The sequence below is a fragment of the Zingiber officinale genome, chromosome 6A (assembly GCF_018446385.1).
Source record: "Zingiber officinale cultivar Zhangliang chromosome 6A, Zo_v1.1, whole genome shotgun sequence".
Lineage (NCBI taxonomy): Eukaryota > Viridiplantae > Streptophyta > Magnoliopsida > Zingiberales > Zingiberaceae > Zingiber > Zingiber officinale.
The window spans coordinates 120,591,466-120,606,255 of record NC_055997.1 but is presented as its reverse complement, the minus strand read 5'-3'; the positions used below and the strand labels follow the sequence as shown (position 1 = coordinate 120,606,255).

The 14,790-nt window shown below is 37.1% G+C and overlaps 3 protein-coding genes across 3 annotated transcripts in view; 1 reads left to right on the top strand and 2 right to left on the bottom strand.

Moving 5' to 3' along the window:
• Positions 1 to 2,748, top strand: part of LOC121997785 (L-arabinokinase-like) — a 55,124-nt gene extending 52,376 nt beyond the window's left edge. The window contains exons 23-30 of the mRNA XM_042552415.1: positions 193 to 236; positions 313 to 408; positions 491 to 567; positions 751 to 969; positions 1,096 to 1,261; positions 1,658 to 1,729; positions 2,111 to 2,314; positions 2,463 to 2,748. Of these exons, the coding sequence (XP_042408349.1) occupies positions 193 to 236; positions 313 to 408; positions 491 to 567; positions 751 to 969; positions 1,096 to 1,261; positions 1,658 to 1,729; positions 2,111 to 2,314; positions 2,463 to 2,591 (1,007 nt within the window). The 3' untranslated portion in view covers positions 2,592 to 2,748. The remainder of the gene's footprint in view (positions 1 to 192; positions 237 to 312; positions 409 to 490; positions 568 to 750; positions 970 to 1,095; positions 1,262 to 1,657; positions 1,730 to 2,110; positions 2,315 to 2,462) is intronic.
• A 1,664-nt stretch (positions 2,749 to 4,412) lies between these two features.
• On the bottom strand, positions 4,413 to 12,234 carry LOC121997784 (far upstream element-binding protein 1-like). The gene is made up of 7 exons (XM_042552413.1): positions 11,796 to 12,234; positions 10,444 to 10,562; positions 10,144 to 10,329; positions 9,954 to 10,049; positions 9,804 to 9,875; positions 8,719 to 8,835; positions 4,413 to 5,510 (listed from the first exon to the last, which is right to left on the bottom strand). Exons 1-7 carry the CDS (start codon positions 12,133 to 12,135, stop codon positions 4,557 to 4,559), a joined length of 1,884 nt encoding a protein of 627 aa, XP_042408347.1. The 5' UTR covers positions 12,136 to 12,234; the 3' UTR covers positions 4,413 to 4,556.
• Positions 12,235 to 12,621: 387 nt separating this feature from the next.
• On the bottom strand, positions 12,622 to 13,383 carry LOC121994358 (abscisic acid receptor PYL9-like). The gene has a single exon (XM_042548423.1). It carries the CDS (start codon positions 13,332 to 13,334, stop codon positions 12,714 to 12,716), a length of 621 nt encoding a protein of 206 aa, XP_042404357.1. The 5' UTR covers positions 13,335 to 13,383; the 3' UTR covers positions 12,622 to 12,713.
• Between the last annotated feature and the right edge of the window lie 1,407 nt (positions 13,384 to 14,790).

The window sequence follows — 14,790 nt, the reverse complement described above, 5'->3', positions numbered from 1 at the left end:
ATGAAAACGTGAAATACTATATTACAGTAGTATGGTAGCTGATACATACTGGCTCTTAATTCCTTGGTTTATCAGAGCTATATTATTTTCATATGTCCATCACCTCTGTGAATATATAGACCACAAATTTTGTATAAGCATCTCTGTATCCTGTTTGAATTCATCATCAGGAGTTTTATTTACCTTATGTAGGACTAAATCTTGATCCAAGGGAGCTTGCATTGCTTTGTCAAAAGGTATGGTGATATTGACATTTTCTGATGATTTTGGCACATCCTACATTTGTATACTAAGCAAGTTAGTCTCGAGCAGGTAGAGAATCACGTAGTTGGGGCTCCCTGTGGTGTAATGGACCAAATGACATCTGCTTGTGGTGAAACTGACAAACTGCTTGCCATGGTTTGCCAGGTTCATATTCCTAATTTTGGCTAACCAACTGTTTCATATGCTTTGGGTGATACAGTATGATTCTAAATATTTTCTCTTGCAGCCTGCAGAAGTAAAGGAATTGGTCACAATTCCAAGTCACATCCGATTTTGGGGTCTTGATTCTGGAGTCCGACACAGGTATCTACATTTTTGTTTGTTGAACCATATCTAACTATATATATCTTCAATATTCTGGAAACTACAATGTCCATTTGAAAATTTTAGTTATTGTTTTATTCCATTATTTCATGCTTAAATTTTTACTCCTGCATGGCCCTGAGATTAAAACTATTCTTGAACTTCTGTTAATCTTTGCTTTAGTGTTGGTGGGACTGATTATGGATCAGTGAGAATAGGAACTTTTATGGGGCGGAAAATGATCAAATCTGCAGCCTCTTTGTTGTTATCTCACTCTCTGGCTAACTTGAATTCCAACCAGCAAGTTGATGAAATTAATTCAGATGAGTATGAAGAGCATGGAATTGACCTTCTGAAGAAAGAAGCTTCATTAGATTACTTATGTAATATTTCAACTCATAGGTAAGGTGGACACTGCATGTCCTTATTTTCAACTTTTGGAGGATAAATTGACCATCTCTTCAACTTCTTCAAGTATGATATGTTCTGGTTGAATTTTGATCCATGCATATCTTTTTCTATTCACAGATATGAAGCTGTTTATGCAAAGAAACTTCCTGAGCACATTACTGGAGAATCTTTCTTAGAAAAATATACTGACCATAATGATACAGTAACTGTTATTGATCCCAAGCGAACTTATGCTGTTAAAGCTCCTACTAAACATCCAATATATGAAAATTTCCGAGTTGAGGTACTTCTCTTTCTAATTGAAGTACTTATTGCTTCATATGTGTGTGTGTGTGTGTGTGTGTGTCACTCTCTTCTTGATTGAGGCTGTTTTCTTAAAGTGTGGCGCTTGTTTCATTTTTTTTGTGATAAAACCTTCTTTCTCTTTCCTCCTTTGTCTTGTTTTAATTTAATTCCAACTAAATTATCGTTAATTAGTGCAAAGTCAGTTTTAACTCTAATAAGTTTTTCTAGTACTAATATTTTTGGTCAAGTTTCCAAGCTTATCCAAGCTTAGATAGCTGGTCAAATTTTGTAACATCTTTACCTATTTATGTATTTGCACTTCAATCCTATTTAAATCAACCAATTTGCAAATAACATATTTTTTCTGTTTCTTGATTCTTGTGTCTACACATAGGCCTTCAAAGCACTACTAACTGCCACAAATTCAGATCAACAGCTTTCATCGCTAGGTCAACTTATGTATCAGGTAAACTTAAATTCAGCACTCTTTGCTTTTATGGTACCTGACTGCGTTTAGACCACAAAAAGAACTATTATTCTCTCGCCTCAAAAGTGTTAGGAGACTTAGCTTTTTATTAGGAGATTCTCCCCCCCCCCCAATAGTTTTTTTAAATGCATGTAGTTTTATCTGGCTCAAAATGCTTCCTAGAGTTTTCAAACTCTTATCACTTCACCACCTAGCCATTGATCTTGTTCAGTTTTCAAACAACTTGCCACAATTGTTTATTTATCTAACTGAAAAATAGCATGGTGGGTATACAATACCATTATCTAAATTATCTCTGTTTTTAAAATATTGTGATCTGAATGCAGTACTTGTTTCGTTAATTTTCTTTTCTTTTTGCAGTGCCATTACAGTTACAGTGAGTGTGGACTTGGTTCGGACGGCACTGAACGGATTGTGAAGCTAGTGCAAGAGATGCAGCATCGCAGAGCGTCACGTGATGGAGGCATGAGTTTGTTTGGTGCAAAAATCACTGGCGGCGGCTCAGGTGGCTCGGTCTGTGTCATTGGGCGGAACTGCATTAGTAGTAGTGAAGAAATTTTAGAGGTAAGGATTCTTGTGTCGATCTCTGTTTGATAAGAAATTAAACAGTTCTCGATTGGAGAGACTCCATGGTAGCAACCAGGCTGTATTGGCCTCCGATATCCAAAGGAATGAATCAATTTTATTGATTTGGATGTTCTATTCGTTTCAGATTCAGCAGAGATATAAAGCTGAAACTGGTTACCTGCCTATTATCTTCGAAGGCTCATCGCCAGGTGCTGGGAAGTTTGGTTATCTAAAAATCCGCTATCGAGCTTCCAATTTCAGTGATCAGTGTTAGCTAGCACTTCATGCCAATCCATTTCGGCACTATTTTGAACCTAAAATTAAGATTCAAGACTAGTAATGTTGAAGGTAATAAAAATTCTGTTTTCGGATGTATATATTTTAGTCCTTGGCGCATATAAAAAACTGCTCTTCTAATGTGTAAATAGCAATAAGTTTACTCTGTTAAAATTATTTTGAATCTATCGTTATTAAGCTTAATAACTGTATCTACGAGCCAGTGAGAACCATCTTGTGTTAACGGGCTCGATAATTATCTAGGTGAATAAACGTTGCCTATTTAAAAGGTTTTTATTTTATTTTATTTTATTTTAATCTTTATTTGATTTTTTTTAATAGCTATTAAGAATTCATTAACGAGCAAATATTTTTTAACATTTCCTTTTTATCATCAAATTTGCATCAATTATTTTTAAAAGAAATAGTGCAATTTGTATCAACGAAGAAATACTCTCATTGATTCTCGATGTCAACTTTTATCATCCTGTCGATTTAACTGTGACCAATTTGAAAGTCAGGCTATCTCACCTCACCCAGGTTTAGGATCCCTCTAACCACTTTCCTCGCTTGAACCCAGTTTTAAAATTTATTTATTTATTTATATCAAGTTTGTTTGAATTTATTTATTGAAAATTTTATCCTACCAAGAGAACTTTTTTTTTAAGTTATTAAATTTTATTTAAATTAATAAATAAATTTGTTCATGATTTTTTTAATGAATATTACCAAATCAAATTTATTAAAGTTTAAATTTGTTTATTTTATTTTATTTTTTATTATTGAGCGAAAATTTTATAGTGAACTCTAATATTGTTCATAAACATCTTGTTTATTTACAGCCAAATAAACTCGGAAACACAAACAACATTAACGAGTATCAAATATGCTTTGAATCAAGTGTTATGTGAAAAAATTGAGGTTGCTTGTTTCAAATTCAAATTCGTATCAAAATCAAAATCCCATACTAGTTATCTGGGTAATGCATGCTTTTATAGTTCTCCACTCAATCGGAAATCTTCTTTCTAGAATTTGGAGTTTGCATCTTCTCGTTTTAGTTCTCCACTCAATCGGAAATCTTCTTTCTAGAATTTGGAGTTTGCATCTTCTCGTTTCCTCTTGGTCTATTTTTCGAAGTCGAAATGTAACTCGACCTCAAAGCTCCCTCGGACTCCATTGGAACCACGATCATCGGAAAAATGTATCATAGCAATTCTTAGTTGGAGTTCTTTTGGATTGATTCGCTCAAGCTTTTTTAATAAGTTCGGATTTTGGGTTTAGGAATGCGTATTGCAAATCGGGCAAGATTACGCTGCTAACGGACAACATAATTTGCCCTTATGTATAGTTTTTTTCGTAAAAAAAAAGTTGAACTTGACCTATATTTTCTTAGACGTCGGCGAGGGTAATGCGTGCTACGGACGTCGGCAATGCGGGCTTACAGACTTCAATGGTAAGTGCAGCCAGCGTGCGTGTTAATTTACCAGCAATCTTTTCTGCCGTCCAATGCTATCCTCATTCGCTCTATCTATCACGGCTACCACTGGAAGAATTTTTTGTCCCCCTTGCTTTTACGAGTGCAATTTACGTATGACTGAAAGGTAAATTCTTCCTAAATCACCTTTTCTTCCTCCCTCATTGCCTCCATCCTAAATCAGGTTAGCCCACCTGAGTAAACAATAATAACAGTCTGACTCAATTCAATTCAATTCCAACGTTAGTAAAGATAATTTCAACGCCAAGTTGGAAACGAGAACTGGTGCTTCTTATAACATTTCAGAGCGATCACAACAAAAGCAAACGAGAGATCAAAAATATGTAAGTTCAAAAAAACCTAGATTGCACAAGCGTCGAAGTATCTCCTAAATGCCACAATAAAGTGATAATTTGCAATTATTATAACAGATGCAAATGATTGAAAAGTTGATACAAACTACTATCCCAAGTGACTTACCATACAGCATCAAGGTGCAGGTGCGTTGGTTGAAGGTGTAGCAACAGCAGCAGTATCGTAAGGCCCTTGAGCTACATTGTCATTAGAGTATGCATGAGTCTGGGAATTTCCACCACTGGCATACGAGTTATTATATGGTGTCTGCTGTTGATTTCCATAACCTGATTGGCTATGTGGTGGTACACCATATGATTGCTGTTGCCCGTAAACAGATTGAGGAAGTGTGGACTGACCACAACTTGGTTGCAGAAGAGCAGATTGCATATAACTGGCTGGAGCAGACGGAGCTTGACCTTGTCTATAAAGAGACTGAGAATTTGGTGGTGCCTGGGCCTGAGGTGGCTGCCCATAACTAGGTGGCGCTACTTGACCATATCCAGATGGAGTCGTTCCTTGTGGAGGATAGCTTGTGTGATTTAGTGGTTGACTCAATGGAGGTTGAGCAGGAGGTGCTTGAGTTGACCCACCCTGAGCACCAGAAGCATTAGCAGATCCATCTTGAGATGAGGCAGCCATTGTGCCATAGTTAAGTGTAGAGCCATAACCCTGCTGATCATAACCACCTTGCGTGTTTGTTGTAGTCTGAGAATAACCCGGTTGCTGTGCATTGGCATTATACGCACTCGAATATCCATCCTGCACATTACCTCGTCCTGTCTGAGGATACGACTGTTGTTGCTGTTGGGATTGTTGATTGTAGTAATCGTATCCAGTGCCTGGTGCAGTTTGTTGAGGTTGACTGGAAGTTTGGTCCCAGCCAGAAGAGGGAGGATAGCCTTCATAAGGTGCCTGGGGCATATTATATGTGGGTGGTGGCCCAGGATAAACTCCAGGTGGCATGTAACCATAACCAGGTTGCTGCACCGGTGGTGCACCAGGTGGCCCCCAGCTAGTGGGAGGACGAGGTACATTGTACCCATGCTGAGAATACCCACCAGTCATAGCTGGGTTTCTGACACGATTCTGCATGTATATTTATTTCATGTGAAGTTGTGCATTTGTTTTACAAGCATATGGAACAGAGATAACAGTCAGTTGTAGCAGAATTAACTAAAAAATAATAAAAGCTAACAAATAAAAGCAAGGTTATGGTTGATAATGGGATAATAGAAACATTCATTTGATAAAGGTGAACACAACCAACTTACCACAAGCAGAGAATTTGATCGAATGCCCACCTATGCTCTCCTCAAGAGACCTAATGGACTAGCAAAAAAGTCCACAATCCAGGCAAATAGTCCGAAGAAAGCAATTTAAAGAGCCAAATATATAAGAAGGTTTCAAGTGATATAAAAAATGTAAAATTAATATTTGTGTGATCAGTTTTTTTCTTAAAGTAAATTAAATTAAATGGCAATGCGGTGAAAATTTTGAAATATTCACTGTTGTATTAGTAGATAATGTGCGTATATAACTAACGAGACACGACAAACAACAGAGGTTAGTATTTTGAATATGATGAAAGATGAAAAAGTATGATAGCCAAGGCCCACCATCTCTCAATAGATAAGCTCATTCCCAAAAAGGGGGTGGCCTGAAAATGATAACAGTTTAGGAAACATATGAAGGATGAACAAAGATCATTGAAGTTGAGAAGTCAATTCAGCAAATCTATAAAGTTAGAAAGATAAAACTTTCCCAAAAAAAATTGCAACCTCATTAATGCAATAGAAAGATATCTCAATTAACTCCAATATACACTATCACCTAACAAAGGAAAGAAGATGACTATCGTACTCAAGGACCCATTAGTATATAATATAAGCTTTGCACGGTTATGCACAAAAACAAAATCAGTTAACAGTAATATGTCCAGTAACAATTAAGGTGCAGGATTCACCTAATATTCAATTAATCATAAGGAATACCATACCAGTGCCAAGCCAACCTACACCCTCGCCCAACATTGGAGCACCAACGCAAGTAAATCCTACAATTAAAATAGTTCTCAAAAGCAAAGCTCAATTCAAGACATGAGAGCTCATCCTCTTGTCCATCGACCAATTCAATCTCCAGCTAAGATCTAGGATATTTAAGCTGAAATGTCAAACTAAGCAACATGTGTATCTCTTGGAACTATATCAAAGAGAGGTAAATCCACTGGGCAATATAACTCAAATGACTAAAGAGATTCATGAATTAATAGATATAAAACGGAGAAAGACTGCCCTTCAGAACTCCTGCAGAGTTATAATCTCAGAAATATGTGCAGTCTGATATAAATAAACCAGGACAGGAACCCTAGATTGTAGACAGTCTATACATCGATAACCATTTAAATGGAATAATAATTTTCAAGTTAGAAATAAGTATAAATCTAATTTCCATATAAAAAATTAAAAATAAGTCATATATATAGAAATAAACTAAACCAACTGTGCACTCCCCACAAGAAATACAAGGCAAGAAAAAAGGTGTAAATATATATATAGGAATCTTTATTTAATAAGAAATTTCTTTGGATTAATTAATGTTATGAAAGGAAATTGTCAGAATACTAAAGCATCTAAACCAGAAAATTTTTCATGTCGTATAAGAAGATAACAAACAAGATATATTGAAAATGTATAGCACCTAGGTTAGACAAAGATATGGTTTAAGATCCTTGAGCGCACATTAAGTGGTTGAGAAGGAACTGAGGTGATAAATTTCAAGTGTAGACTGTTTTTTGAATCTGTACTGGAACTTAAAGTAGATTTGAAAAAAAAGACCGTAAAAATGTTAGATAACAAATCACTTTGTGGTTTCATTGTCATTTCTGTACTCTTAAAACTACATCTTCAACAGGAATGATCTTGTAGGACCAACTAACTCACGGTGGGGAACAAACATAACAAAATTAAATCAACCATTATTTTGAATGCAGCAAACCTAAGGTGAAAAATAAGCAGCAGAAGAATACACCAAAGGAACATCACATTCAAAAAAAAAAGAACCAACCAAAAAATGGTTTCACAAGAAACAGAAATTAACCGCACTTTCTGAATGATCAATGGTTAATCAAAAAAATAATTTAAATTTAAGAATCTTATATGTAAAAAAAGGGAATAGTGCAATCAAAGCTGTAAGATATATGATCTAGTGACCAACAGAATGACCAACACAGAGCTCCTTGCCAGATATTATGCAAATTAATAACAAAATTCCATCAAAAGTAGAACCCAAAGAAACGTCAGGAATAATCACTAGTTAGAAATATGCATGGCATAGACATCATTAGAACAGCTTGATTTAAGAATTTGAAAAATAACTTCAAGCGTCATATAGAGCTCAAAGTTTGGTGTTTGTTCACATTCAAACAGCTAAACATAGAACATATGATAAAGCAAAATGCATTTAGAAAAAAGCTAATGGTAATTTAGCATCACAGAAAATTCCAACTGTTGATTGCATAAACGTATATATTAATCACTTTCCAAATAGCTCGAGGTTTTTGAGATAAATGAGTTCTTCCTGAAAAATTATAGGAAGAAATATAGTGTTCAAATTCTATCTGCGTAAAGAAAATATATACATATATCTCATCAATTCATATATGAGGTTTAGATCAATCAAGTAATACCACTCACAATGGCAAAAAGGCGATTCACTCGCCCCCAACTCGTCAACCCGTTGCCAACACTGAAGAGCTAAATCACAGATGACTATTAGCCTTGCCCAGTTAAATAGCACATGGGTGAAGGGCAGACACCCGGCTACTAGCCGGAATTTAACCCCGACCTGATGGTGGCAAGACCACCATGCACTAGCCAATTGTTCGTCCCAATGGGGCAAAATAATATCACTCAAGGTGGCAAATGGCGAATACGCTCGCCCCCAGTGTCCCGCCAACCCGTCCCAGGGTCAACACGGAGGAGGTAAATCATGGGTATGGCTACTAGCTTTTGGAATAGTGACTAGCACATAAGGGAGACATTTACCTCGATTTTGCCAAAATTCGAACCCCAGACCTCATGGTGGCAACACCTCATACGCTAGCCACTAGACCCATCCGAGGGGACCAAAATAATACCACTCACATGCATATGGGGAGTTGTCAAAGGTACAAATATATAAATTGGTCCAATTCCTAATTGTTCAAGCTTTTAAGATAAGTGTCTAAGTAATCAACAAATAATCATCTGCCTGTCTCAGTTGTTTTCTAAAACAAAAACTTAAGGATAAGAAATACCTCACTAGTAACATCATTGACCAACTGTTTGGCTATTTCAATCTGCTCCTGTGTGCCATCAATATATATTGTTCTTTCAGTGGATGTATCACCAGGAGGCAAGTGCAGAGGTATCACCTGCAACCAAATACTCTAAAATTAGCTTATTTCACAAAAGATGGAAAAGTTTTGTGACAACCTAAGCATGTATCAATCAACAAACAATTTCTTCATAAAAAAAAAATCAACAAACATTTAGTTCCTAGATCAAATGCTTCTATACCAGGAAAACAATTGCAGGTAATATTGGACAGATCATTACAAAACAAACCTTCAGAAGATGTCAACTGGCATATCATAAAATTTTCAGAACAAAGGCTATTACACATACAGCACAACAAGGTGACACAAAAAGACCTGTTTAATCAATTTAATATAACTTTTCTGTCATCTCACAGAATATAACAAGATACATTCAGTTTATCTGGTTCAAATATAACCAAACCAAGTGTTGCCTTATGTCACTAGCAGTGAAGTTGAAAAAGGCAACATTTCTTTACCAGATACAAATTCGGTATGATCGTTTCACACAGTTCCACCAGTTTGAGTTGGCAAAATATGTGATTTAGGTGACAGAAGTTCATTTCTTCTAGGTCAATATTTTTAACAATTTCAATGACAGCGACAGCAGTGTTAATAGTTAGAATTCACCATCTTCTGCTTACACTACTTTTAACAACAAGTGCCTTCCTCCCAAAAGCCACTCAAACCTCTTTCTAATCACAACCCAAGATAATATGAAAAACAAACATGAGAAATTGATTCTGAAAACAGCAAAAAGAATATAAAGCAAGTCCTTTAGGAAGACACTGACTCAACAAAGCCTTTTCCTAAAAACTACAAACTAATGGTTAAAATAAGACCCAACCCAAAATGGCAGCTGATGAAGACATAGATATCAAAATCATCATTTTGATAATTAATTTATCTCACAAATAGAAATTTGAACATTTTTGATCGTCTATATAGCAAGATATCAATCAACCATTATCAAAATCTCTAACATGTAAACACTGAAAAGAAACATCAATTAGCAAAATGTGAACCTGTATGCGTGCACCAGACCTTGCTTGCATATTTTTTATGGTCTCGCCACCTTTACCAATCACCATGCCTACCTGAAATAACAACCAAGCTAAAGAGACTCCTGTCCAAGATACCGTTTAATTCATAATCACAATAAATCCTCAAAATACCTTGTTGTTTGGAACCTTCATCTGAAATTGCTCCACGCCTGGTGGAACACAACCAAATTTTCGAGAAGCAATTGTCGCAGAAGCCCCAGAATCAGCCTAGAAAATTAATTTTATACAAAATATTCGATGACAAAATGCATCAACTGATGACTGATGGCTTCTTTTATCTATATTTAATATAAAATATTACCTCAGCAAGCACATCATTAATTAACTGCTCAGCTCTGCTAATCTGTTCAGATGTACCAACAATTTCTACTGACCTGGTCAGTGAATTAGGATCAGCATCCATATCTCTCGTTACTTGAATCTTTGCTCCTGATTGAAGCTGAAGGTATTTTATAGTCTCTCCACTTTTGCCAATAATTACACCAACCTATGGCAACATACAATAGTAAATGAAGGATGACAATAACCTGTTAAGTTAATTAAACAAGTATATTGCATGGTCAGGTGAGTAGAGTAAACACAAGAGCAAAGGAGATCATACCCTTCCATTTGGAATCTCAATCTTTTTGTTTGAACCCTGATAGCCATAAGAGGGTAATGGGTGGGAAGTGGGTCCAATTTGAGAAGATAATGTTTGGCTCATGGGCTTCAGTGTATTGTCTATCAATCATGGAAAAACCAATTACCAATTTATCTAGAGGATCATTAACGATATCATAGAAGATATTCATTCACTAATGAAAGAAGCTTCAATAGATACAGTACCAGCACATGATGAAAATAGGAGGAAAATTATAGTAACAATATGACCAGTGATCAAATTATTATGATTGCATTTGAAATGCATTTATCTAAAGTTATAATGCATTACAAAGGATGGAAACAAAGATTTATTTCTTTTATGATACAAATGGTTTCCAAAAATGAATTCGTAATAGATAGAATAGCTAGTCAAAGGAAAGAGAATAGAGGAGTTGAACATCATGTGTACTCCACAGATTAAATGAATAATAATTAATACATGAGAATAAGTATTAATTATAGGGCATCTCAGAAGACGGTGACAAAGATCTATTTCTCTTCAAGGTTGTCAAATCAAGGATCTAATCATGAATCATTTTGGTCATTTTAGAAATAAGTATTAATTATAGGGCATCTCAGAAGACGGTGACAAAGATCTATTTCTCTTCAAGGTTGTCAAATCAAGGATCTAATCATGAATCATTTTGGTCATTTTAGAAATGTAGAAACAAGAGTCACAAAGTTCATTTTGAAAAGAGAAATGGGATAAAAAAAACTTACAAAAATCTATAACGATATCCTTTTTAACACCTGGTACAGTTAATAAAGCATATTGTCACAAATAACAAAATGTATTATATGAATAATAAGTCTAAAAACCATACTTCTGTATGTTATCCTTGAAATTTGCATCTATCTTTTATGCACGAATTTATTTTTTAAAAAACTTGTCTAAAAAGAACTGTACTATATCACAATCACTCCATATCCTCTCTACTCGAGATGGCATCATGATTAGGCAAAAACAATTTCTTTTTCACATTCTTTTCGCTCTTCAGTAACTTCCTTGATAAATGCCCTCACTTAGAGGGAAGAAGCCTCTAACATCTTGGTTAACAGGTTAGAAAGTCATCCACATCGGTTCCGGCACATCGGTTCCGGAGGACTAGGGCTAAAATATTCGCGGATTTTGGTAGAATAAGCCTGGGGAATAAACAAAGGTTAGAGAGAATACAGAAATGTATATTGATCGAGGCGCTCAAGGAATACATAGATGAGGGTTGCTTAGGAAATAGCCAACGGATCAATAACGTAGCGGCGACATCTTAAAGAACGGAAACAGAAAACCGTTCCGAAAGACCCCACACTTACCACTGGCAGCAGATCCAAAACCGGCGTCCCTCGAATCGCCTGATCCTCCGCCGTTCTCGACCCTAGGGCGCTTGGCCTCGGCGTCACTGAATAACCTCGCAGCGATCTCCTGGGCACGCTGCTTGGCGAGCTGGATTCCGTCGAGGGGCGCGGGGACGATGTTGTAAGATTGCTCAAGGGGAGCAGCTCCACCGGAACCTCCGTCAGGAGACAACGACGCGATCGGAGCCGAGAAGCCAGAAGGCTTCCTCGAGGGCGGCGAAGCGACGCCGCCATCTTCCGTCTCGTCGAACTTTCGCTTGTTATCGGGTCGAGAAGAGTAGTGAAAGTCGTCCGCCATAACAACAGATAACGCCGGAAGCGATGACGGTAAGCTCTTCGGGAAGAATGAGGTGCCGCTGGGTGGTATGAAACCCTAATCGGGGAGCTGCGAGCCTGCGACGCCTGTATTTATATAGCGGCCTCCAGCTAGGGGAACGCAAGGATTAGTGGCGGGACCCACGAGCGAACCGAACCATAGGATTCCCAGATTTTATCTGTTTCAATTGATTATTATAAACAAAAGAATCGCAACTAAAATAAAATTAATTTAATTAATTGTTTAAACTATAATATATGTTTTCTTCAAGAGATAAACCGACTGGTCTGATTCACATGTCTCCCAGGGTCCCTTCACATGATTCCTCTGCTTCACTTCCACCTTTCTCCTTTGACATTTCATTGCTCCACCAACAGGGACCGTGCATATTAAACAAGAAAAAGAAAAGAGAAGAAGAAGAAGAAAATATATTGATTCATCACCCGCGAGTTTGGAAAATCTAGTGCAACATTAATTAGATCGACATGTATAAATAATGTAAGTGGTACAGGGAGTATTATAAAAAAAAATAATCACAGCAGGGGGCAGAATGAAATTGTCTATATACTTAAGGGGGGCGCTGCCATGGCGACGGCGGCGAGCTTTTGGAGGTTGAGCTTGACGACGGTGTCGGTGAACATCTTGGTGTCCTCGTCGGAGTTTCCGTCGGGGATGTCGACAACGTAGGACTCGAGGACGACGGAGTAGGCCTTGGCGTGGTCGTCGGGATCGAAGAACTCGGTGACGGAGGTGACGGAGCAGTAGTTATTGAGCCGGTGCTCGCCGCCGATGACGCGGAAGCTGAGGATGTGGCGGTCGTCGTCGAGGATCTCGAGGCGCTCGACGCTGGTGGAGGCCGGGAGGCCCGAGACGACGGTGACCTCGCGGACGCTGCCGATGGAGGCGCCGTCGCCGGAAACCAGGCGGCAGCTCTTGACGAAGTGCTTGTAGCGCTGCGGGCGGGCGAAGCAGCGGACCACCGGCCACACGGCGCGAAGCGGCGCCTCGATGCGCTGCGTGATCAGGGAGGTGCACGTGCCTGCCGCGCGCGGGAACGTGTGGTGCGCGCGGATCAGCGGCTCTAGCGCCGACAGCTCCGTCTCGCTGAGGCCCTGCGGCGGCGCAGCCGGCGGTGTCTGGTGGAGGTGGCGGTGAGGTGGTGGCGGAGGCTCCATGTCCATGAGATGTCGAGAGATGGTCGATGGATCCTCCCGGTTCCCTGTTTCCTAGCTGATTAAAGAAATGGGCTACCTTCTAGCTATCTTTTATAAAAAAATCCTTCATATTAAAATTTTTTAGAAAATTTCTTTTAATACCGTAAAATACTTTTGTTTTTTAATTGACATTTAATATCCCATTTAAGACGGTTAATTATAGGATAATCGGTCTGATTTTATAGAAAATTTTCATCCATAATTAAGTAAATTACATCCAGTATTTTAAAATTAGATTAAAAAATTATTTATTAATTTATCGCAGCTGAAACTGATTCTTATATCAAAATCAGAAATCGCTCAGCCATTCTACCATTCCAGACAAAATTATTTTAAAAATCATCAACATCTACGATTGTTTTCTTATGTTTACTTGGATAGAAATAATAAAAATAGAAGAAAAGATAGGAAGGATGCTTTTGCCACTTGCCTAATATAAAGTGATATGACCAATAGAATGAAAGGAGGTGGGGCTTAGTTAAGGTGTCATGATAGCGATGTTTAGGAAAATAAGATAATATAATGAATTCGGTTCGTATTTAATTTTAGGCGATAAGGTTATTAGTTATATAGATGATCTCATTATGACAATGATAATTAAGTGTTTATTCTTTTAATTATTTTCTAAAATGTACCTTCGTTCTTTGCCTAGCTCCGCCTATACCTAAAACCTATAACCCAGTTACCGTTTGAACAAGGAACCCAAAATCTTACTTTTAATATGATGTATCACCGTTTTTTTTAATAAAAACATATTTTTAAACTTAATAATTTTGAAGAAGGCAGTGCTTCTCAGAATATCCCTTCCTATATCCCTTCCTTATCTAAAATTTAAAATAGAAGAACTAATTTATTAAAGTTAGAAAATTAATTTTTACTATATAATATATTAATTTCCTATAATTTATCATATCTTTATTTTTTTATTATTTTTTTCTCTTCTCTACATTTTTTATTATTATCTATAAAATGACAAATATAGAAATAGAAAGTGAGAATTAGAGAATTATACCATGAGTATGAAAAACTGCTATAGATATAATCAAAGTTATGTAAGATTGAAAACTTTAGAGAGAGGGGGGAATAGCATTCGTAGTTAATCCGTTCATTAGAGTAAAACATGCAACGGAAAAATAAAACAATACACACGCAAACACTAAGATTTATTTGGTTCAGACTCTGTGGCGACTCCTACTCTGAGACTCGCACATAAGAGTGCTTTCAATGGACAATCACTATAAATTTGAAATATTACAAAAGAGTACAGTTGATTAGATGCAGTAATCGAAATTATACCGACAATAAAATATCTTAAATTCAAGCACTTAGTTGTCGGAGCAATGTTAGAACTTCACCGGATTTTCTTTTGAGCAGCACACAGAAGGAAGAATTGTGATTTCATGTATTCTATAAGCTACTACTC

What these genes read in the sequence shown, in the direction of transcription:
- LOC121997784 (XM_042552413.1), bottom strand. Translation starts at nt 12,135, where the DNA reads ATGGCGGACGACTTTCACTACTCTTCTCGACCCGATAACAAGCGAAAG. An exon ending in TGAAGGTTCCAAACAACAAG is followed by an intron (nt 9,876 to 9,953) that starts GTATTTTGAGGA and finishes TTGTTATTTCAG; the next exon opens with GTAGGCATGGTGATTGGTAA. An exon ending in TCAATGATGTTACTAGTGAG is followed by an intron (nt 5,511 to 8,718) that starts GTATTTCTTATC and finishes ATATACATGCAG; the next exon opens with AATCGTGTCAGAAACCCAGC.
- LOC121994358 (XM_042548423.1), bottom strand. Translation starts at nt 13,334, where the DNA reads ATGGACATGGAGCCTCCGCCACCACCTCACCGCCACCTCCACCAGACA.